This window comes from Cryptomeria japonica, chromosome 4, assembly GCF_030272615.1.
Source record: "Cryptomeria japonica chromosome 4, Sugi_1.0, whole genome shotgun sequence".
Taxonomy (NCBI): Eukaryota; Viridiplantae; Streptophyta; class Pinopsida; order Cupressales; family Cupressaceae; genus Cryptomeria; species Cryptomeria japonica.
Window position 1 is genome coordinate 330,901,678 of NC_081408.1, and position 26,731 is coordinate 330,928,408.

General features: G+C 33.3%; 2 protein-coding genes across 2 annotated transcripts in view; one reads left to right on the forward strand and one right to left on the reverse strand.

Annotated features, from left to right (window-relative positions):
• LOC131063576 (uncharacterized) overlaps positions 1–2,967 on the forward strand; it is a 162,765-nt gene extending 159,798 nt beyond the window's left edge. The window contains exon 7 of the mRNA XM_057997433.2: positions 2,683–2,967. Within this exon, the coding sequence (XP_057853416.2) occupies positions 2,683–2,778 (96 nt within the window). The 3' untranslated portion in view covers positions 2,779–2,967. The remainder of the gene's footprint in view (positions 1–2,682) is intronic.
• Positions 2,968–3,308: 341 nt separating this feature from the next.
• LOC131875118 (uncharacterized) lies at positions 3,309–4,163 on the reverse strand. Its single transcript, XM_059219144.1, has one exon. It carries the CDS (start codon positions 4,161–4,163, stop codon positions 3,309–3,311), a length of 855 nt encoding a protein of 284 aa, XP_059075127.1.
• Positions 4,164–26,731: the final 22,568 nt, after the last annotated feature.

Below are 26,731 nucleotides of genomic sequence, written 5' to 3' on the forward strand. Positions count from 1 at the left end.
CTCAAACCTGCAAATTCAGATGAAGACAAACCTCACACTCATGCGGTGTTGTACTTGAAATCTCCTGCAACCAAGAGTCATACATGCATACATATATAAAATTTAATGAAAGCGTTAGTCCGATATCAATACCACGAAATAGGAACACTAAACAACTTGCATACAACTAGTGTGGGAACCCACATCAATAGCTATGCGTTAAATCAAACATCTGACTATAATCATAATATTAAGATAAACTGAACAAGATTAAACCGAGATTAGAAATTGATTAGGGCAGGGGTATTACAGTCCCATTAGGGAACATTACACCATCTACCAATAACTTCCTTGATGCCTCATAGCTTTCTATGCTCCCTTTTAGATTTGTTTTTTCTTCTTTTGCTTTGTCTAGATGGGAAATCATTGTTTATGAGTTTCCCATTCCTCTTCTTCAACTACTTTTTCTTTCCTCTTTTCAGCAATGGCCACATTAGTGCACTCAACATCACCCACATTGGCACTCTCACATCATCCACATCGACACACTCACTCTCTTCTTTGCATTCTTCATTCTTTTGTAGTGCCTTTCCTCTCTTTCAACATTCTGTCTTTGCCTCCTTTCTTTTGTTGTGTTTTGGCCTGACATGTTAATTTTTTGTGTGAACTTAATTCCTTCTTTAATTTCTCTAGTTTTCTTGTTATCTCATTTTGCCATTAGTGTTCATGATTTGGTGTTACATGACTCCTTTATTCCATCTCATGGTAGTTTTTTTTATGTATTTTGATAGGTCACATCTTTTTAGGGATTTCTTTTGGAGATTCCCCCTTTTCCATTCTCCATTTGTTGGATTCCTAATCCCCTCTCACAAGGTTGACACCAAGGAGACAATACTGCAATCTATAATAAAATTTTCATCTTTCTTTCTAGTATCCTATCTGAATCAAAAATTCAGTTTTTATTGATTTCCTCGATACTACCTAATTAGGCTCTCGACAACAGAACCAATGTTAGCAAGAAAAATGGAGAATCAGAGATTAGAGTTTTGTACCCAAGTATTCTCTATAAGTGTTATTTATACCCCAATTTTAGTAGTAGAAGAGGGATCAAAGTTAATGTATAACACAAAATTAGATAAGCTGACAAAATAACTAAAAAACAAAAATATACTACATAAGCATTGGTCAATTTCCACATACACACTTCCAACATTTCATTGTACATCTTGTCTTTCATACATCTATTTGAATATACATTTTTTCTTTCTTATTCTCTTATACTCCTATTTCTATCTAATACTATATTATAGTATAATACTTTGTTACATTCTTCTTTGTCCTCTACATATATTTTTCTAATGGGATGTGCCCCTTACAATCTATGACTTTTCTTGAGGGTGCCTTATTGGTAGGAGCTCCACTACCTTCTTGTGGTGGTTTGTGGCAGGTTTCCCTGCTCTGTTTTGTGCTTTCTTATTTTCTCTGCTAATAAGATAAATTACTCTTTAGTGGGTGAGGATTCTTCTTGGATGTAGCTATTCTAATTGACATGGGAATTAGGAATTAAGATTAACCAGCAATGTCAACTTTTGGCTTTATTTTTCCTCTTTGATTACAATGTTGTTGATTGGTTGAATAAAAAGCAAACCGCTATTGTACTTTCCAAAATAGAATCTTACTACATAGATGTGACGGTTGGACTAGAGGCAAAGCGGATTACAGATGCTCTTGGTAACTAGAACTTCAACAACAAAAACAAGGTTAAATTTATTTATATTGAAAACTCTTAACATCCCATCCATATGAAGCGCATAGATATTCAAGGAATAGTTATGACACCAAATTTGGTTTGGTCTCCCTTATAGAGTTAGATCTTTGCACTCAATGAGATCCGAGATGCCATGATCTTACAAGAAGTAGCTAAACCAAGAACATGTTCAGTTTGAGTATTGAAAGTCTTAGAATTATGTGGTTGACATCCACATGAAAGTTTTGATATATACTAAGTACTTAAGTTTTTTTCAATAAGAGGAACGTTAATGTAAAGCACATCATTGGTAGTATCCACATATAATGAAATAGGGTGTTAGTACTCTTTATTTCTTCGTATTTTCTTAGTGGTTAGTTTGTTACTACTCTATGTATTGATATATTCTTGGTGGTTAATGTGTTAGTACTCTATTTCTTAGTATTCTCTTAGTGGTCGATTTGTGGTCTTAACAATTAGTTTAATTATTATTACTTAAGGGATTATTTTTTATTTCAATATTTGTGTGTTTATGTTCACAACTTCACCATTTTTCATGAAATTGTTTTTTTAGTTTAATAAAATGACGTTCAATGCATTTGACATCTATTTGAATTATCTATATTTTTCTTAGCATTATGTGGAATAGAAAAAGAAAACATAATTTAACCAACAATCTTTTGTTACATGTCTTTAATGCTAAATACATCTGTATATTTAAGGTTGTATTTTCATGCAATATCTAGTTTTATCTTGAGATTTGTGTCCCATTTATTCAATCACAAGTATTTAGTTGACAAGTGTATAATACTAGATGCTAAAATTATATCAGTTGGATTACCATAAAGTCTTTTTTGGAATGTCTTGGTCACTCCTAAGTCCAAAGAAGTTTGAACTATATTTTTTTTTTTTATGTTTTGGAATCTCTTGGACTTATGAGTCAACCATTATTTCAGGCACTCTCTCCACTAGTTGAGAGAATTCTTCAAAGTGATTTGGATCGTTTTGCATCATTTGCAAAAGCTTACCAATCTAAGTTGCCAATTAAATGAAATTTATTCCATTACATAATAGACCTTGTTGTTTGAAGGTGTAATCAAGATCCACTAAGTTATCTACAATGGATCTTATTCTAAGGTTTGATTAATGTAAAATTATTCTATTTTTGATGGTTTTTAATTTGTGTATCCTTATTTATATTTGTAAGTATATAAAAATAATGACAATTCTTGAATTCTGGAGGAAGGGATCTTAGAATTCAAATTTTGTGGGAGTTGGCTCTTGTACATATTTTTTTGTTTATTCTTGTTTATAATTTAACTCTACTAAAATAATGACATTCTTAAATTTAAAGGAATTGTCAATCCAATTAAAATTGTTTTTGAATAAGTGAAAACAGGTTTTGAAGGGCCCTTAAAACCCTTTACAACAATCTTTTACATTAGATTATTAAATAGATATAGCATTGAAAGCCCAGCAAGATAGAACAACCAACAATAACAGGGACTACTCCAAAAGACGAGGCAACCCATACAAAGGATGGGCCAGTAAAACCAGCCCAAACAACCAACTACAAGGACCCTCAAGATTTGCAATTGGCCTTATGGGAACGAATAGTCATATCAAAAGAAGGCGTGGACGTCTTTGAATGTGTCCCCTTTACAGTAATCCATCCTTCTTCAACTTTAGTTTCCACGACTATCCAATCCGAAGGGCCCAACACCAATCTTTCCGGACTGGAAAAAAGAGTGTCAGCAGAGGGAGCGACAATCGTTGCGGGCACAGAATCACAACCAACAAATGGGGCAAAAGTTGTGCCAACACATTGTGAAACAACCGGCAGGGTAGGAGACAACAAACCATTTTCAGTAGAAGAGACAACAACTTGTTTAACATCTTTAATCACAGGAACATCCGTAGTGGTGTCCGAAGAATTCATTGCCAATAAATAATCCGAGCCAGGCAAAGCAGAAACCCCAACACCCAATGATTCATTAAAAGTCTCCGAAGATTTCTTAACCGTGTAATGCTGGAAAGAAGCCCTCAACCACCATGAGGCAACAAGATTTTTCTTCGCAAGCCCACAATTCCCAAGCACATGATCGGTTTTAAAGCATCTACGACACCTAAAAGGAATACCTTCGTAATCCAGAGATTGGACCCAACTGCCAAGAGAGGAATTAATGGCAATCTCCGCTAGCAGTCCTTTAGAAACTTCTAGCTCAACTAGGATGCGAGCAAAAGTAGTATGGTAAAGCTCAAAGGAATCATTATCCACCATAATGAAGCTCCCAATAGCATCACCAATCTCCTCAAAGAGAGAATCAGCCCACAAGTGGAGGGGATGGTAAGGAAGCCTAACCCAGACTTGAATTTTGTTGAACTTCTCAGAAAGGGGGTTAAAATCAATGTGCCAAGGTTTGGCCAAAAGCGGCATTTTATCTTTCTCATAGAAAAAGCTTTTGCATAGGATTTTTCTACTTTCCTTGGCATTCTCGAATTTAGCAACAAAGAAACCTTTAGCCATAGGGAAAATGTGAACAATACCCGAAATGGGAGGATCTCAGTGCTGGGAGATCCATTTGTGCAACTCCAGGACGCTGGGCCAGATTCCCTTAAATCTACAGATAATGCTATGCTCCGTAAAAATCTTCACATTGTTCTCTATCTCTCGTTCAAACGCCTCATTCACATTGACGGAGGTGACACAGGAAATGGGGATAAACCCTGAACCATCCCCTCTGCGAAAAGAAGGATCCCTCGAAGCCCGAGCAGAGTTTGGGCGCGATCCACCAACGACCACCAAAGCGCAAGATGGGCTAGCGCACATAGGGTTGGCCGTAGCTCGATCCGATCCGACGGGGAGAGCAGTAGCAATAGGTGGCGAGAGTTGCAGGTTCAGGCGGGAGTAGGAGGCCATGGCGGTGGGCGGGAGAGCGGAAGAAAACAAATTGTAATTAACAATTGATAATATAAAAATGTTGAATAAGGGTTTATGTAGTGATATGAGATGTAATTTTGAAATTAGAAATTATGTATTACCATTGAAATTAGAGATGTATTAATAGAATATAAATTTAGAACTAGTAACGTCAAGGGATATCACAATGGAAATTGATGTATTGATAGGGCAAGCCAAGTTCAAATTTTGACATTGCGATAATATGATCTATATCTAATTTAATGTGTATGTAATAGTATATTTAGAATGATAATTTTAAAACTAATGTACAAAAATTCAAACTAATAAAATAAACTATTATAAACAAAAGAACAAAGCTGACATAATTATTATATGCTTAACTAATTACTATGATATGCAAAATAAGAACTTCAACTAATAATAAAAAGCAATTACTATTTTTTGCATACTAATTATAATAATAAATGGATTCTCATACATTTTATAATTTAAAGATAAAAATTTATTTATTTGTCATAACATTACTTAAATGCACTACATTTATTTTATATTAGTAAATAAATATTTTTTTTGGATAGAAAAACACATAAATGAAAAATAAATATTTATTAACTCTAAATGAAATATAAAGAAGTTTTTTCTTTTTCTTTTTAAATTAGATTTTAAGATTTACACTCAATTTTCCTTCTTAGAGGATGATGAGGTTACAATAAAAGACATATCTTTGGATTTTTTAGTCAAGGATAAAGGAAAAATAAACTGAAATGTAAGATCAAAAGTCATAAATACTTAAAAATTTGTTATTTTTTCGATATTATTTCATGCTACTTTATTTAAATAAGAAACTATGGAATAACCTCATTTATCTTGGATTGTTTCAAATATCTTAAACAATGAGCTTGAATAATTATACACGCTAATTTCTCTTTTTAAAAGGGGGATTTTGGATTATTTAGGGAATGAGATTGTCTTCGTTGATCCAATATGAATTGCTATCAAATTAAACATACATAATATTATAATTTAATGTGTGTCGTTATTATGGATTGCCATTCAAGTCCTTTTTCAAATTATTTTATTTACAATTATAAACTCATGTTAAAAGTTCATCTTACTTATATAATTGTTTTTATTATTATTAGTTTATTAAGATTGAAAGTCATAGATAAAGTAAAGAGAGCATAAAATTACAGTATTCATTTTTTAGATTAAAATAAAAATAATGTATAAAATAAATAATTAGAAAAGTGAAGAACATAATATTACATTATAAGAATTATGGTAATTTTTTTATATTAAAGCAATTCTTCATTCAAATTATATATTATATGGGTTTTTTTGTGATAGATTGAAATTTATAAATAAAGTGAAGTTTTATTAAATTGAATTATATTATTTATTTTATGAGATTGAAACGAAAATAATGTAAAAAATAAATATTTGAAAATATAAAAAACAATTAAAGAATGAGTTATGCAAGACATATGATAGAGAAATCAAATACTATAAAATTGTAGAAAAATGGGGTTGTGTGGCTTTATGTTAGCTTAATTTACAAGATTGCATCCCTAAATTTATCTTCAACACCACTAAGAATATTAAGAGACTATAATAGCACCTTTGCATTAACTCATTACTAACAATGTTATGCAAATACCAAATAAAGTTTATTGACACTTGGTTTTAATGTATATATCATTTCCATATCAAACTATGGAGGATCAAAGAAGCCAATTTAAGAGAGCATTGGAATATTGATCAACAACTAGATCCACCAAATGGGCAAATATATTAAATTGTAGTCCATCTCAAAAAAAATTGAATGAGGGATATCTAACTTCCATCATGAGTGATGGAGCTTCTCCCTTATCATCCTTAAATGCATTATATGCCTACCAAATATGTGCATCATCTTAATGGTGGTTGTGCAAGCTTGTCAAATATGTGATTTAGAAGACACTATTTGTTAAATATGGGTGATACCACAATAACAAGTCCCACTTTTAGCCAAATTTGGGACATCGAAATCAACATTTTTAACTAAATCTTCACTTTCTAACACCTATAACAACTAACTTGTTAAGACTTTGAAGATGATATGAACTAGTAATTTGCGAGATAGGATTCTCGGGGATTTGAACCCCAACCTCTATATTCATAGAACGAAGGGGGCAACCTACTAATCCTCTATATTGCCAGATTATATACGCAATATGATTAGGCCTACGTCTAATTAATTCTATTGACAGATTACATACGTAACCTCCCTTGGGCTTAACCTATACTTCCACATTGCTAGATTATATACGTAACCTCCCCTGTAACTCAACATTTTTTACAAAAAGGATAAAATTATAATTTTTAAAATATAGATTTGTAACACTATTTAGTATGTGGATATTTTTTCTTATTTTTTTAATTAATTTTTTCAAGTCATGGTAATTTTAATTTGGACATTGGTATATGTTGTAATGCATAACTTGTTTTATATGTATTGAAATTCATTTTTTTTGTTGAAACAAAAACATCAATGCCTAATGGGAAAATATTTTTTAGATTTTCTTTCATTACTTTACTAATTTTCTACTCGTGCTGAACAAAGACTTGATATTTGGTGAAAAACCTATGTTTTGTAAAACATAAAAAATAACTATATAATAAAATAAAAATATATTAATAATTATACTTGTTGGAAAGCTCATTTTGAGGGGCTACAATATTGCAAATTATTAGCTTAGGGTTTGCAATTGAATTTTGTGAGGAAAAAATATGGAAGTGATTGAAAGTACCTAAGCAAGGACTTTCATTCAAAGGACCTTTGAACAAAGGTACCTTCGAGCGAATATATTACCTTCAAATGAAGATATCTTTGCTTGAAGATTTCTTTAGGTGGCCAAAACAATATAAAGATTCCTAATTACCTTCACTTGAAAGTGTATCTTTGTTTGAAGGTCCTTGTCATTTTTTTTTCTATTTGTTCTAAAAAAATTGGTGTTACAAGTTTGGGACCAAGTATTGTGGGATGACCCATCTAACAAAGTCTATTATGGTAGATACAATGACCACCATGTTTGTTGCATGCCTTAGAGTTTTTCAAAATCAAACAAGTTGGAGGGGCTCCCTTCAGTTTTCCATTGTCCTCAAAATTTTCTTCTTTTTTGCAATAGCCTTTTTATTAGTTTTCAAGTCTACATCAATCAAAAGTGAGTGTTTAATATGTGCTTGAGTGTTTGATGGTCATTCAAAATGTACAACTAGATTTAGGCCGAATTTAGTTGATTCATCTACTCATTTTCTATGAATGCAACTCAATTGAAAGGATTTCTTTTTGTCCCCAAAAGTTTTAAATTGAATGGATAAGGCAATATTTTTCTCTCTTATTTATGAGACTTCATTTCCTATTGTTTTTATGATATTGTATCTAATTTTACTATCTTCTAAGTATATTATTATGTTTCAACTTGTCCCCTTAAGGATGTCTTGTGTTAGCAATGCTTACCTTTGAAAAATTATCTTCCTTTGTTACAATACTACCATCCTACGTTTTTCTATGAAAGTGATTCCCAAATGATCTCTTGACACTTTTTTACAACTTTAATCTCCATGATCTTTGTGGTGGCCCCATAATTGTTTGAATTCAAAAGCATAGTATCCATTGGAGTACCTCTTGTTGTGCATAAGAATGCATATTGTTGAATTTGTCCTTATAATAACAAGCATAGTCCATTGTAAGAAACAAAAAGCACCTCAAGTTTCATCAAAAGAATATTTATGTATCTCTAGTGTGGAATTTAGGGGTGATAGAAATGTGAGTAGAGAAAATAGGTCCAAAAAGCTAGTCTAATAATTAGGGAACCAAATTTTAGGCATGACAAATTTGGGTGCAAAAGAATTTGATGTCACATATTTGTATTCTAGTGTGAGAATTGTATATCCATGATAATAAATCAATAACATTAATATTAAAGAGATGAAATGAAGTATAGGTGTAAATTTTGAGTGATAACTCAAATTTTTTTATTGAAAAAATAAGGCCATTTTAATGGAAAAATCTCTCAAATGCTTAAGAAATTATAATTATACCAATTATCATGTTGAAAATAATATGTGGCACCTATTTATAGCTCAATTGGGTTGAAATAATCTCATACCTCTTAAGGAGGTTGACTAGTAAAAAGTAAGAACTTTCACATGATTGGGATGAAGAATTGTGGACACACTGCATAAAATCATTTATAAGCCATTCATATATATGACATGTAAATGTCATGACCCTTCTACTTAGCCATCAACTTTTCTATATATGATTTTTTTAAAATTTGCTCTATTTTTTGTAATCCTTTAATGTAACATTATATAACTTGAATATCAATATAATATGTATCATAAGAGCATTTATGAAAATGAATAATACATCACATTTTCTCAATAAAATAACTAATTGCATGCAATAGGTAAATACAATAAACAATAAACTTGTGTATTTGTTCAATCCCAATAAGTGAATATGATTGCATGCAAGATCTATAGAAACACAATACTATAAATCCATTTTGCACCATCATGAATATGTTTTGTGATATGTGGTGAAATGGTATTAGCCTGATAAGTGTCATCCCATAGATATCAAGAATTAAGTGACCATACTATAATAAACATCTAATCATGTATATACATTTTTAAACCATGAATTTTTACTACTCTAGTAATCTTAGTTTATTATCATGAGTTAATTCCACAAGTTTCTCATAGGAATCCATCTTATTACTATGGGTTAGGTACCCAAGTATCTCCTATGACTTGCAAGTTAGGGGACAAGTCTATTCTGGCTCCAAAACGACAGTACGGATTGACTAACACACGTGTTAGTCACACGTTTTACGTCGTTGATTTTGCAATAAACGGTTGCGATTGACTAACACGTCGCTATCACGCTGTACGAAAGGTTTGTTTTGGAGCCAGAATAGCTTCGGCCCAAGTTAGGTACACCATGCTTTTGACGAGTATTTGCAAACAAAGATCAACCCTCTTAAGTTTGATGAATAGAGATTCATAATATATAAATTTTCTACCACTAAATAAATGATTATGTGACAATTTATATTTAGATATTTTCTATTTGGTATAATATAATAAGATAAAAAAATATGCCACCTTGGGTTTCAATATAATACTAATAAATATGTGTGAATGTGATCCATCTTGTGATATATTTGAGTTCCCCACTAGTATTACATGGTTACTTGTTTTCATCGTTATTTTGACAAATAGTTCTAGATGCATGTATTTGATCCATAAATGTCTCCATGTCGGTAATCACATTTAATATTGAAATAACCTATAATCATCACACATTTAAAATAGTTGTATAATTGAATATATTCTCATGCAAAACTATTTAGGTTTAACATATACTTTATCCATTTATGTCTTGATATTGGTAAGATCACATTCAATAATGAAGTAATTTATAATTATCAGACACATCATTAACATAATAATGTGATCATATTTTCCTTTGTAAAAATATTTAGGTCTTGACAACCATTGAAACTATAATATAGGATCTCATTATCATAAAATAAGATTGCATTTCTCATTTCATTCATGGAATCCACCTTCATTTTTTCATTTTTTTTAAGTTGTAGTTGGTAAGCTTTATCTATATTTTAATTTCCCTTAGATGACTATATGTATATTATTATATTTATTTGGGTTCTCTAACTTTCCCATGAGATAAGGACTACTTTAGTCGTGCCTAGTTTTAAACTTAAATGATAATATGTATAGTTTCCATCACTTTATTATAATCAATTAAGACATTGAAGTTCAATGAAACCTATTAATTTCAACAAATAAGGATCAATACTCCATTTTAAAAAGGAAAATATTCAATTACAATCACAATTTGAGTTTATTTATGACATATTTAACATTATTTTCTAAGTTGTAAAATTTATACATTTTGGATTTATCACACACGCCTAGAAGATACCACACTCAAATTCATCACATGTTTAGGGTTATCATGTTTGATTTAGTTAAGTGTTCATTCATCTAACCCCTTTTTGTTTAGAGTAGAACAATCACTTCAAATAATAATTATTCACAATAGTAAGGCATTCTCTACTTGATATATTTTTTTAATTTCAAAATAAGACAAGTCATAATTCCAATTTGACCATATCTAATGTCTTAATTTTGTGTTTTTGATTATATAAGAAGGGAAGGACCCTAATCCTAAAAGTTACAGACACAAAACAACAAAAACTAGGCTATACTAGCTTAGATCATGTAGAAGTTGATGATCAACCATAGGATCCAAGAATCATCTACAAGAAAAATACCTATCACACAAAAGAGATCAAGCAAAGATAATATGCTCTATAAAAACTAGAGAATTTTGTATTATACGCAAAGAATTACTGGAGATTCAATTACAATAAATGAATGAATCCTTATAAAGGATGAATGAAACCCTAGGTACAAACCCTAATGCTAAAATTATGAGAACTAAAGCCATGCAAAGTAAGAGCTAAATTAAGCTCAACTACATGTAGAACTAAAACTAGAAAAGTAAACTCTAGATAATAAAAAGGAACAAAAGTTTAGCTTAAGTGAAAAAGCAATAGGACCTACTTAATAAATAATTAGATAATTGTGTTAAAATTACACCATCCCCTCCCCCCCCCTTTAAGATTAACTTAGGGATAATCTAAAGAGTTAATATGTTTGCAAAAACACATGCATGAATGAGTCCCAACTAAGCCTGATTAGGTACTCATTTACAAACCAATGCAAAGCAATGCAACTCACATCAATGATGTCTCTCTAAATGGAGAAAGGGAGAACAACCACATGGGAAAAAACCCCTCTCCAAAAGAAATAGATGAAATGAAATGAAAAATGTAATACATGTGATTAAGATGAAGGACTCCAAGTGGCCCCCCAAGTATTGAATTGGTCATATAAGTACAATAAAGATTCTCCCCATAGGAGAGAAAAGAAGAGACAATGTATCCCCCCGATACTGAAGAAGCTCTAATGCCAAAGATGAAGGCTCGAGGATCAATGCTTAAGATGATCCAAGAGCGGAAAACCACGTGTCTCCCCTTAGGAAGAAACAAATCCACTGGCCAAGGCTAAAGCAACTCCACAAAAGGATATGGAAGGAATAATCTCAAGATGGGTGCCATGGAAGACTGCTCAATTGTCCAACTATCTGAATCATGATGTGCCCAATCAATTGAAGCTAATCAAAACAAATATGAAGATAATTAATGAAAAATGCTCAAACTTCCATCAAAGAGGTAGTGAAGATCCTCAAATATGTCCCCAATGTTTGCAATATGTGACTCAACAAATAGCCTTACAAATTCTAGCAAAAAGTAATCCCACAAAGTTAAAACTAGAAGGTAACAATCAACTCGCTGAACTAAATTAATGGGGGCTATGGATGAGCCAATACCAATCTGACCAGGAACAACAGAAGATGATGAAGACTAAGATGGTGCCTCAATATGAGTGCGAACTGGGAGAAAATCCTTAGATCCATTTGGGCATGAAATACTCGTGATATACTCTAGCATCTCAAAAGTACCACTATCATAGGACATATGATTTTCACGCGCAAGAGAAATGACACAATTTGTTGCAAGATCCTTTGGAAAATGGGAGATATGAAGGTCTCCAAAGATCTCTCAAAGGGGAGTCCAAAGTGTGCAGGGAGATTCAATATCCATCAAAGCACACATAGTCTCAAGAACAACACTAGAACCAATCACTCCTACAACATGGTAATTAATGATCCTCCAAGATACTTAGCCCTCTCTAAATCTGGTTGGGGGACGAGTCCATAGAGATAGGGCAAAAAATCAAGCCATGTAATATGTGTCAAGATGCGCTTTCGCCAAGACTCATAATTGCCCTTTGTCGGATTGATAACATAAGGATGAACTGGAAAAACCAATAATACCTCCTCAAATGAAAATATTAAACCCCAAGAATCTCAAAACATGGAAAGAAAATCAAATACAACCCTCTCCAACAAACAAATCCATTCCAAGTGCCAAAATATCCAATAATTGAGCATAAAGTGAAAACACAAAAATATCAATAAAATATACCTAGAGAACAATCTAGAAAAATAGACCTGAGATTTAGATACGACACTCTGAGATCTTTCTAACGATATTTGGTTTTCAAAAAACAGAGTCCAGATGTGCAAGATATGGCTCTGAAAGAAAAAATTGGAGGTTAACTTGGGAGGCCTGGTACTAAAAAATAGTGCAGAATCATATCAAACCACCTACAAAATTAGATCGATGCTAGAACCAGCTTTCTGACAATATCTTGTCTGCTTGATTCCGACTGAGCCATATGACGAAGTTATGAGAAAAACACTGATTGCTACTTTTTAGAGTAAGGAAGCCAAAAATAGAGAAACTCTACTAAATTTAGAAAGGTGCTAAATTGAGTTGGTCTACCAAATTTAGGTCTTCACACCTAATTTTCTGATGTGACAACCTACTTTGCAAGTTTTTCCAAAAATAAAAGGTACGATATGCACTTTTTGAAAGATTAGACCCCTTTGACCTGTTTTTAATAAAACTTTGACCCCCTCATAAATTTCATGAATTTTGTGAAAAAAAATTGAGAATTTGAAAATTCAAAGACTTGCGTGAGAACTTTTTTCACTTCCAATGAAGATTGGGTAGAGGTGTGTATGCAATACGGATGTACGTAACTGTACAAAATTATGTAGCTTTAGTCAAGCCTTCAAAATATCTCACAATTTTTTCTAGTGATGAATTTTGGAATTTGGATAGACATTTTTGGGGTTCTCAACCTCTCTAAGCATGATGGCAACCTCTATCTTTCTCTAAAGTGTCCTGATTTTTTTATCTACCCCTAGATTTTGCCTCGATTTTTGTGCCCTTAGCCAAATTAACCCAAAATTTCAACTACTCATATTTTGATGAAACAATAATCGATCTTACAATTTTTTGATGTTGCAAACGCGATGATAGTCTCTGTTTGAGAATGTAGATGGAGGACATAGGGTGTTTGAATCAAAGATTCAAACTTGTTTCCAACATCCAACAATGGAGATACTTGCAAATAACACACATGCAAATACGAATATCTAATGTAAAAACACACATGCATGCTATTAAAAACTTACTCCATTGCACTCCTATTCCTCAAGATTTTGTGTTTTTAACAATATTGCTCTCAAAAGCACACACAAAAGGCTACGAGGAAATGGAGATTCAAAATGCAAGATGATTGAAAGAGAAAGCGAAATGAGATAACAAGAATGCAAAATGCAAAAGATGAACTAAATGCTAGATAGATTGAAATGAGAGAGGGGCTCGATTAAATAGAAATTATCCGGGTGGATCCAGATCGTGGGATGAATATGGGATAATGTTAGATTAGTGATATAGGAAGAATGAGTGGTAAGGAGAGAAGATAGGTGGTAATGGGAAATGGTAAGTGGTAAGAAGTGTTTATTGTTTATTTAAATACATGGAATGGATAAATAATGAAATGTCTTTATTTAATGGATTTAATGAATTAATGATATAAATATATTAATAATATTATGGAGAATGAATACATTATAATATAGTGAATAATGGATAATGAAAATAATGGATTAATGATATGAAATTAATATAATGAATAATATAATGTAAAATGAGAAATTAATATTATGATGGATCTACCTTGATGATGATTAGAAAATTGAGATTTGATAAGAGGGCACTTTTTAATGAAATTTTTTTTGTGTCTATAGAGACCAATGTGCACAAAAAAATTACCTCAGGTTGGATTCCTCAAGAATGCAAACATGAAGGTGATAAAAAAGATCTAATACCATGTAGAAGTTCATAATCAACCATAGGAGCTAAGAATCATTTGCAAGAAAAACACCTATCACACAAAAGAGATCAAACAAAGATAATATGCTATATGTTGAGACATGGACCAGCTAGGACTCGAACCTAGGACCTTCCATACGCTGTTGGAGTGCTCCACCATTGAGCTACTGGCCCCTCTTGGACCAGTCCATCGTTGGTCTAGGTGTGGCTTATTTCCAACACCAACAACCCCCCTTAAGCCACACCTCTCGTGTGCTTGGGGCTCCTAGCTTGGACTTGGCTCTGATACCATGTTGAGACATGAACCAACTGGGACTCGAACCTAGGACCTTCCATACGTTGCTCGAGTGCTCTACCATTGAGCTACTGGCCCCTCTTGGACCAATCCATCGTTGGTCCAGGTGTGGCTTATTTCCAACACCAACATTGTAAATGTTATTCAATTTTCAATTCAAGATACAAGTTATATTCAAGGTTATCTTTTCTTTCAAGTATGTGTTATTTCTTAATATAATAAATTTGATTATTGTTTGGTATGTTGCAGATGGAGAAAGAGCATTTATAAATTTCGATGATTTTCCTTCATTTCATCAATCGATCGATATATATATATATATATATAGAGGAGATCAAGCAATACCTTGACCGGTCATGTCTATTAGACATGACCGATCAAGATATTACTTGATCATGCCTCTTGAAACCGATAATCTGTGTGTATGCATTTAATCATTAAACCCGATACTTAATCGGTGTGTAAGCATTTACCATCAAAACCGATACCAATCAGTATGTGAGCATTTAACATTAAGACCGATACCAATCGGTGTGTTAGCATTAACAATACACCCGATACCAATCGATGTGTTAGACCTGATACTAATCAGTGTCCTGTGCATTATGTTTAGTAACCGATGTTAATCGGTGTTAGTTAAGAACCCGATTGTTAATGCAAGGTTATATATATGAATCGAAGGATACGATCACAACTAGATTGTGTATCATGCACATAATATATAATAGATGAATCATGATCATAATGTCACGTGTATATATATAAGATGGAATCTTATCATAGTCTATCGATGAGATAGATGATTGAATGAGAGACTTCATTTATCTCTCATTCAATCATTTATCTTACCAAGGCTATCATGTATCAACACTCCCTCTTAGTTAGGGAAGATAAATGGAAGACAACATATCTAGTATCACATTTCTCATTATGGTCTTATAATCTTACTCTTTAAGGAATCATATCACTTAGACATGTGACATTAAGTATCATCAATCATTTGATACAAGAAATCACATCACCTAAACACGTGACATGAAGTATCACCTAAATGCGTGATACAAACGTTCATTACATCATATTGTGATGACAAGATATCACCTAAGCACGCGATATCAATATTGCCTAAACATGCAATACTTTAGGAATAAGTACATGAGAATAGTTAAATTCTCAATTTATTCAAGTTGTGGTATGTGCGCCAACATTTTATCCAAATGTTTTACCACAACACAATCATGGCACATCCATGGCATACCAAAGATCCAACATGATAATTGGTTTGAACATCATAAGATCGTCACCTTATAATGTCTACATACAAGTATTCATTATCTGAGAGATCGTCACCTCTTAGATATGAACACAGGGGGTTCAATCCATAAAAGTCCTAACATGACAAAGAAGTTTACACATAAAACATCTTAATAAGTATAGGAGTACAAAGCAAATTAAATTTCAATCATACCAAGACCTTTTCTGAAGTGCTCAACTTTCACCCTTGAAAGTGGTTTGGTAAGAATATCTGTTGTCTGTTCTCTTGTACAAATGTATTCCAACTGGATCATATTCCTATCTACCATGTCTCGTACATAATGATATGAAATCTCAATATGTTTGGATTTGTCATGAAACACCGGATTCACTGAAAGTTTTATACAACTTTGGTTGTCGTGATGAATAACTGTAGGCTTCATTGGTTCACCGAATAACCCCACAAGCAGCTTCCTAAGCCATACTACCTCTCGAGCAGCCATGGAGGCTGCAATGTATTCGACCTCAGTGGAACTCTGTGCTACTGATGACTGTTTTCTGCTAATCCAGGATATCATGGCTGAACCTAAACCGAAACAACATCTTGAGGTGCTTTTCTTGTCAGTTACACTTCCAGCCCAATCTGAATCTGTGAATCCGTGTAGATCTAGTTCAACTCTCTCATATTTGAGACCAAGTTTTAGGGTACCTTGTAGATATCTCATGATATGTTTCACTGCTACCAGGTGTATCTTCATTGGTTCACACATAAAATGACTCAAAGCATTAACTGCATAACATATATCTGGTCTCGTATTTACAAGATACATCAGGGACCCAATCATTTGCCTACATAGAGTAGGATCCGAGGGTTGTGATTCTGTTGCTGCTTCCTTAAGTTTATGAAGGTTTGTTTCCATTGGAAAGGTCACGGGTCTGCAGTTTAGCATTCCAAATCTCTTCAAAATGTCCAAGGTATATTTACGTTGGTTTAGTATAATGCCATCAAAATTCTGCCATACTTCCAAACCTAGAAAGTAATGAAAGAGTCCCAAGTCCTTCATATCAAATTCTTTAGCAAGGTCGTTCTTACATTGATCTATGAGGTGATCTTTTCCTGTGATTAACAAATCATCAACATATAAAATCAATATTAGCATATCACCTTTGTTTTGCTTATAGTAGAGATTTGGATCTACATCATTCTTTGAGAAGCCTAGCCCTGAGAGATAAGTGTCAATTCTTTCATACCAGGCACTGGGAGCCTGTTTAAGCCCATAAAGACTTTTCTTGAGTTTACATACATGAGATTCTACAGATCATGAATCTCAAACCCTTCAGGTTGCTCTAGGTATACTTCTTGTGTAATCTCCCCATTAAGAAATGTTGTCTTTACATCCATCTGATGTACTTTCCATCCTTTTGTTGCTGCAATGGCTAAGACTGTTCTTACTAAGGTATATCTAGCTACATGTGCAAAGGTTTCTTCATAGTCAATTCCTTCTTTTTCTGAGAACCCTCTGGATACAAATCTAGCTTTGTGTTTCTCAATGCTGCCATCTGCAACTTGTTTGATCTTGAAGAGCCATTTGGAGGTGACAACAGATTTCCTAGCTGACCTAGGAACAACCTCCCAAACATCATTTTTCATAATGGATTGGTATTCCTCAGACATGACATTCTTCCATACTTGATGTGTAAGTGCATCTGATACATTAGTAGGTTCTGCTTTTGAGAGATCATTCATGAGAGCTAGTGAGTTTGTTAGGCCTTTTACTTTCTCTGAAGGTTCCTAAAGGAGCAACATACTTTTGAGCTTCTTCTACAGTTTTGGTGGCCCATAGTGGTCTTTTCTTAAAAATTTCTCTAGGTGGGTTTTGAGTTTCACCTACATTTTCCTCAAGACTCTCCCTCTGAAGCTCAAGAGCAGGGACTTCCTCTATGCTAGGGGTAGGGATATAGACTTCAGGTCCTATTGAGCTTTGGGCTCTTTTGAAGGCTAAGTCTTCTTCAAAGATTACATCCCTACTTAGTTCAATATTCCTCTGACCAGGTATATAGATTCTATAGGCCTTAGAGGTTTCACTATATCCTACAAGTATTCCCCTTTTTCCAGAAGGCTCTAATTTTAATATTTTCTCCTTAGGTACATGAATATAAACAGGACATCCAAATATTCTAAGGTGGTTGATATCTGGCTTTGTTTTAGTAAAGACTTCCTCAGAGGTTTTAGCTTCAAGATGGGAGTGAGGACATCTATTTTCTATATATACAACAGTGCTTGTTGCTTCTGCCGAAAGATTGGTATTTAGATTCTGATCAAGAATCATGGTTTTGGTAGCTTCTACAATTGTCCTATTTTTACTCTCAGCTACCCCATTTTGTTGAGGATTATAAGGTATAGTAAGCTCCCTTTTAATCCCAGCATTTTTACAAAAATCTTTAAACAAATCTGAGGTGTATTCCCCCCATTGTCAGTTCTTAAGGTTTTGATTTTATTTCCTGAGTAGTTTTTTGTTAGTGATTTAAATTCCTTAAACCTATTAAGGATCTCTTCTAATTCTTTACATTTCAGAAAGTAGATCCAAGTTTTCCTGGAGTAGTCATCAACAAATATTACATAATACAAAAGTCCCCCTAAAGAAGGTACGAACATAGGTCCACATACATCAGAATGAACTAACTCTAGAACTTTGCTTGTTTTCCTAGTACTATTTTGAAAAACACCCTTAGCATTTTTACCTAGGGCACATCCCTTGCATGCCACTGAATGATATTGCTTTAACTTAGGTAGGCCTGTGACAAGGTTTCCCATTGATGATAAAGCTCTAAAATTCAGGTGACCTAGTCTTCTATGCCAAACTTCATCAGCATCGATAGTTTCATGGATTAGGGCTAGGTTGGGCTCTGTACACAGCTCATACAAATAGCCTTGTCTTTGAACAATGGTTTTAGCTTTCTTGATAGATGAATTCTTTGGCCAAGCCAACACTCTATTGCCCATGAAGGTCACTCTGTACCCATTATCCTCTAGTGTTGATATGGAGACTAGGTTTCTCTTGATGCCTGGGACATATAGTACTCCTTTAACTTGCAATGATACACCCAACTTTAGTTTGATGGTGCAGGTTCCAACTCCTCTGACTGGATGTGTGAAGTCATCTCCGATAGTTACTTCCTCATCATTCTCCTCTATCATGGAGTCTAGCACTTCTCTAAACCCTGTGATGTGTCTGGATGAGCCACTGTCGATCACCCAGGAGTTAACCTTGTTTGATGGTTGGTTTGTAAGTGTTGAGTAGAGTACATACTTCTCGGAGTCATCTTCCCCTTTAGATTTTCCTGCTTTGGCAAATGTGGCTTGTTGTTTGGCTCTTTCCGGACATTTGGCAACATAGTGTTTGAATTTGTCACATCTGAAACATTGAATCTGTGAAAGATCTTTCTTGAAGGTGTTCTTGCCATGACGACCTTTCCTCTTCCTAAATTTTTTCTGCTTGCTTTTCTTATTGGAGTTTGTATTTAGGACTTGAAGATCTTCATCTATATTCTTTTGTTTGATCCCTTTCTTATTTAGCCTTGATTCTTCTTGGAGACAATCTGCCTTCAGCCTTTCAAACTTTGGAAATTTATCCCTTGCACTGATGCCTTGGACGAATGTTTCCCATATACTAGGCAACCCATCTAGAGCAATGAGTATTAATTCTTTTCTCTGGATCTCATATCCAAGGGTTGCTAGTCCATCCCTTAGGGCTGATATCCGCATGAAGTAGGCATTGACAGACTCCCCTTTGATCATAGCTATATGATTTATTTCTCTTTAAAGCCAAGGTTCTACTAGCATTTGATATCTCAAATGCATCTTTAAGTGCTTTGAACATGTTGTAGGCCATTTCATGTTTCCTTATGATGGGCATAATATTATTCCTCACCCCATCAACTATGATTTTGATGGCCTTTTCATTTCCCTCTATCCAAGTTGCTTTGTCAGGTTCAGTCTCAGCATCTGTAGTTTCAGTTTTTACAAATGATTCAACTTTATTTTCTCTTGGAATCATCTGAATTCTGAACTTCCATGCTGAGAAGTCATCGCCTCCTCCAAGTCTATCTTCGAATCTGATAGTGCTAGCCATTAGGAGAAATGTGATGTTGAATATATGCTTGTCTTGATGTTTCCACAAAATAGAATAGCCTCAAGTTCGATTTAACTATAGCTCTAATACCATGTAAATGTTATTCAATTTTCAATTCAAGATGCAAGTTATATTCAAGGTTATCTTTTCTTTCAAGTATGTGTTATTTCTTAATATAATAAATCTGATTATTGTCTAGTATGTTGCAGATGGAGAAAGAGCATTTATAAATTTCGATGATCTTCCTTCATTTCACCGATCGATATATATATATATGCAAACATAGGAGATCAAGCAATAACTTGATCGGTCATGTCTATTAGACATGACCGATCAAGATATTACTTGACCCTGCCTCTTCAAACCGATAATCAGTGTGTATGCATTTAATCATTAAACCCGATACTTAATCGGTGTGTAAGAATTTACCATCAAACCCGATACCAATCGGTGTGTGAGCATTTAACATTAAGACCGATACCAATCAGTGTGTTAGCATTAACAATACACCCGATACCAATCGGTGTGTTAGCATTAACAATACGCCCGATACCAATCTGTGTGTTAGATCCGATACCAATCGGTGTCCTATGCATTATGTTTAGTAACCGATGTTAATCGATGTTAGTTAAGAACCCAATTGTTAATGCAAGGTTATATATATGAATCAAAGGATACGATCACAGCTAGATCATTTATCATGCACATAATATATAATAGCTGAATCATGATCATAATCTCATGTGTATATATATAAGATAACTGGAGTCTTATCATAGTCTATCAATGAGATAGATGATTGAATGAGAGACTTCAGTTATCTCTCATTCAATCATTTATCTTACCGAGGCTATCATGTATCAACACTATACAACAACCAGAGAACTTTGAATTATGCATAAAGAATTATTGAAAAGACAATATAGAGATACAATTACAATGAATTAATGAATCCTTATAAAGGATGAATGAAACCCTGGGTGCAAACCCTAATGCTAAATTAGGAGAACTTTAAGGCAATGCAAATTAGGAACTAAATTAAGCTCAACTAAATCTAGAATTTAAACTAGAAAATAAAACTCTAGATAATAAAAAAACAGCTAAGTTTAGCTTAAGTGAAAAAGCAATTAAAGGACCTAATTAATATATAATTAGATAATTGCCCTAAAATTCCTCCAACAAATCAAACCAAAAAAATATTACCAAACTGAGGACTACCAACTAAACTAAAGGAAGGCATGAAGTCCTTAAGTAGAGTTCTATAATGATGGCATAAAAAACACACAACCCTTGAGAAAATTATCACTAAAAATATCATGCACTTAGGCCATAACAACGAAAAATAGACACCTATACCAAATTATATAACAACAAAACAACCAAAACAGAAAAGCAAAAGAACCATTTATATTTAGAACTATAGATAAGGTTATAATTTATTCTCATAGCATCCAATACGTCCATCTATCCACTATTTCTTCTTTTTCTTGTGTCATTGCCGTCAAGAGACTTGCCTTATTTTTTTATTTTTTATTTTTATATATCTTTGATTGACTAGAGATTATGCTCATCACTACTTTGTTCATAATTTCATTAATGATTGATAAAATGCTACCTATATAGAATTTTCCATAATTTTGAATATCTCTACCATATTAGTTGTATCAACCCTTGACTCTAGGTCAACCATACGAACATGCGGATCAACATTAGTCTCTTTGTCACTTTTAACCTCAACAACATCTAATTTTACTTCTTCTTTCTTAATCTCTTCTTCCTGTCCAATCTTTATCTCATAATCTTCTTCAACATTCTCCTCTTCATAATTAACCTCCTCCCCATTATTATTATTATTACATGTGCAGTCTTTTGAGATATCTTTATCTTCCTCCTCTTCCTACTCATTGTTTTCCACACTTGTCCTCTCTAGACTCTCCTCCTTATTGTGGGGGTTAGACTCGTCCTCGATAGACTCCTCTTCATCATCTCCGTGAACAAGCATTTTTCCTTTCTTATCTTTTCCTTTATCTTGTGAAGCAACCATGGCAAGACAGACATACCTATTGTCTCTTGAATGACAAGAACCAGAGCCCCCAACATAGTTCCCTTAGTTATTCTCCATTTCCATATCATCAATAATTTCTATTTTACACTCTTAGCCTCTTTACCCTTGTAATCCATTTTTCCTTTTTTAGAGGAACCCAAGAGGAGAGAAGAGGGTTTTCTCTTCTCTAGTGTAATTTTTAGCATTTCTTCTTGTAAAAAATGGGACACAACTTCAATTTTTAGAGGGCCCTTTTTACTTATAGCATTTCCCCTTCTAGACTAATTTTTTTTTAGGAATGTGGGGTTTACTCTCTAAAAGTTCAATCTTAACAGAGTTACCCATAAGAACATGGCTAGGTTGCAGAACACAAGAGAGCAAAAATTTGTACATTGTCATTATTAGACCTTGGTGCAAAGGAGGAGAAGCCTCATTTTCAATACAATGTTGGATTCACGAAAGAAGTAAAAGGGGATATTAATATTTTCCTTGTGACAAATATGGTTTAGAATAGGAGATTGGTACCCATGCACAACCATAAAATAACTTTTCAAATTAAAAAATACCCCATGAAATGTAAACATACCAAGCCATATGACATTAGAAAATTAACCATGTCAGCCATTCTAGAATCACTCTAGTTTCTCCCCCTCTTCAAAGAACCTATCAACAAATCTCTAATACAAGTACTCCTCTTAGCCACCTTAATTCCTTTACATTTTAGCCCCATTGCATCCACAATTAACTACGGAGTAACAAAATAAATGTTGTCAATAGTAACCTCCCCCATAGTCTAAAGTTGCAGAACTTTTAGGTAAGCACATCATTGTATCCCTTCATTGCTAGGAAGAATGGGGTTAACCCAACCTTTTTAAAGAGATCCCAAAGCTCCACATTTTGTTGTAGGGATTCACAAGACATCAACTCTAACCTTTTCCTTGGCCCACCCATAATACTTGAAGATAACACATTGACAAAGACCCTTTCAGACTCCACACTAGTCTCCTCAATACAAATAGAAAAAGACATTAAGTTGTAACCGTTAAGATTATGAACATTACATTTTCCAAATAGTTTGGAAACCCACAATTGGTTCTATGACTCCATCGAATAATAATTACAACATAATGATAAAGGAGATGTAAATCATGCAGTAAAATAAATTCGCATACACATAAGGAAGGATGGGACTCCCCTTATGAATAATAAAATAATTATTCAAACTGAAAATATTTTAAATGTCATTATGATTATTAAATAAAAGGATAGTGTTGGTGTAATAAGGTGTTGTACCTTGGTTATTCTTCACCGAGGTCCTAATTACACATCACTTAAACTTACTTAGGGACCACATGAGAGATTTTAGGAGCATCTCTACTTTAGGTGGCATTATCATGTTACCATTTCCACTTTATGTGGTGTCTCCACCTTTAGTGCTTTTATCACATTATCATATCCACCTTTCATGGTTTCACTTTTTCACCTTAGGTGGGTGATCCACCTTTAATGGTGCTAGCACACTATCACTTTTCCACTTTAGGTGGGATGAAGGTTATCACTTTTTCTCTCATGTCATAATATTACGACACTTGCCATAATCTTAATCACTCCAATGCTCTCACCTTGGCCTATATAACCAAGGGGTCTTTTGTGTAAATTCATAATTGATTTTAGTTGGATAAATTCTATTGCATCATTGATATGACTACAATTTATTCTTGTCACATTCTATCTTTCTTGTTGTTGTGCTTACCATTAGGCCTCTAGATCTTGGTTGGCTACCTTCATAGCCAAATCTTACAGATAGTATGATCCTAAAAATCACATAATCCTCCATACTGGCAAAAATTGAACCAATAGATTGTACTTCCTATATCTGTCATAGTTGTCACTCCAACATTACCCTTCTCTCTCCTTGTTCGGTCATGTTTGTCTCACATTTGAAATATATTTAGAACCAAGTCTCATATTTGAAATAATCTTTTTGATTTTTCGCGAGAGTCGATCGTAACCCCAATCACGGGGGCTTCACTTAGTGAACTTGGGTTATAGTACGTGCGTTCATGGCATGCTAAAGAATCCCCCTATTTTGAAAAAATATTGCCCTAAACTCCTTTTTTGTCACCCCCTCCTAATACATAGTCTGAATTTAAAAGCCCCCTATTTTCACCAAATATTGTATTTTTTCATTGTCAGAATTAAAAACCCCTCTATTTTCACCAATAGGCAATATATTGCACCCTCATTTTTGGGATTTTAAACCCTCCATTATGAATGCACGTGATATAATATTGTCTAGTCAGTGAAGCCCCTGTAACCCCAATACACCCATTGTGAGAAGTGTATTCCTTCATTTGAAATAAAATTAGCAACCCAATTACCTTCTCAATAGGTATGACTGCTTGTGGATTCAAGGAATCTCCTAAGTAAACATTTTTACTCACCCATCATATCCCTTATCTACCAAGGACCATGGAATTCCCCTTTGAGAACATCAATGATCAATTTAGAATCTCCTTCGATAAAGATATGATTAACTCCAACTCTTTCACCCTCTTTATACCCCACTAGGTAGCAGTGAGGCCTATGCAAAATTGTTAGTACATACTTCTAATTTATTAGCATAGCCTTCAATTAAGATGATATCTTTTTCTTTGGTTACTCCTCCAACACCTACCATCATAGGATTTCCTTTTGAGCATCTGTTGAAATTGAGTTTAACCCATCTTTCATCAGGAAAAAACCATTTTGTATTCTTCCTGCTTAGGATTTTTATCCAATTTATTCTAGTTAGATCTTTTTTTATTTCCCAAGTTTGTTTAAATTTTAATTCTCTGTAGACACCTAAAAATGTCTCATTACTCATACACTAATTATTCGTCTAATTAATTAAGTAATTCTTTAATTATTTTATTAAGCTAATTACTCTTCTAAACTGGCTCAATTATTATTATTCATTTTTCTCTAAACTGGCTCAATTATTATTATTCATTTTTCTTACTAATTACTAATTACTAATTTCTATCTATTAATCAATTCATGATCAACCCCCTTTCTCAAATATTAATTATTTAATTAATTACGATTATTTCTTTAATTAAATAATCTTTATTATTTAATTAATTCTATTTGTAATATTTAAATAATTTCATTTAAATTTATTTATTTATTCCTCTAATTATCCAAATTCAAATTTCAAATAATTCCATCTAATTTCATTTCTCTCAAAATTCATAATTCCCCAAATGTGGATTTCAATTAATTTCATCTAATTTCAAATTAATATTTCACCAAATTTGAATTTCATCATATTTCAATAAAATTTCATGTGCATTTCATCATTCAAAAATCTAAATTCAAATCCAAATAAGAATGAAAATCAAATTCAACTTCAAAATCCTACAACAAGTGTTGAAATCATATCTGAGTGATCAAATCAGTTGACTCACCAATCACCCATTTTCACTCCAAATCGCCTTTTTTAACTAATCAACCAATCCACTTATCTCTTCAATCCATTCACTCATCTAATCCATCAAGTCAGTCAACTGATCAATCTATTAAGTCCACTATCCAATCTATCTAGTTGACAAGTCAATCAATCTGAGTTAACAAATCGATCAACTATGTTAACTAGTCAATCTAAATCAGTTATCTCTCGATCAGAACTTAAGTTTAAAATCCCTCCCCATATATCTTGAAAATCTATAAATTCAACCTCATTTTCTCCAATCAAACTAGATCACACTTTTCAAAGCAATTGCCAATCTATGCAGGAATTTCAATGCAATACTTGAGAGCCACCCACACAATTTCGGAGAAAAACAATGGAAGCACAAATCAAAAATAGAGAGTTTTACTTAGTCTAAAGCTTTCATTTCTTTCAATTTGATATTCTATTGTGTTATGTTTGATTATATTTGATTAGTTAAAGATTTGTGATTGTCTTTACCCCCTAATCAGATTTAATTTTATTATATTCAAGCATGGAAATGTTCTCTATAATAAAAAAACAACACTTTTGAGAAACCATAATCCCCTACATTTATATTCTATTGAATTTGCAATTTTATACTCATGAACACATCTATATGTTGTTTCTCTTCTAGTCCCTAAAAATTATATTATTCTTCTCCTCCCATAAACCCGATCAAGCAAAAGGAGAAATCTATCTCCACAAATCTGAATTGATTGGGTGAGAGAAAGACAACTCCAACCCTCCACAAACTCTTTTAGAGAGTGAGGGAAGACCCAATCAATTGAGAGAAGGACTTGAGACCAAACTTCTCCTAAGAAAGGATAGTTAAAAAATAAATGCTCAACATTCTCAACATCTTCATACCAAGGAGAACATCTAGTGCTATATTAAAAACCTCTTTTATTAAAATTATCAATAGTAAGGAATTATTATGAGCAGTTGTGCACTAGAAATAGTTAACCTTAGGGATGAGTTTAGAATTGCACATTTT

What these genes read in the sequence shown, in the direction of transcription:
- LOC131875118 (XM_059219144.1), bottom strand. Translation starts at nt 4,163, where the DNA reads ATGCCGCTTTTGGCCAAACCTTGGCACATTGATTTTAACCCCCTTTCT.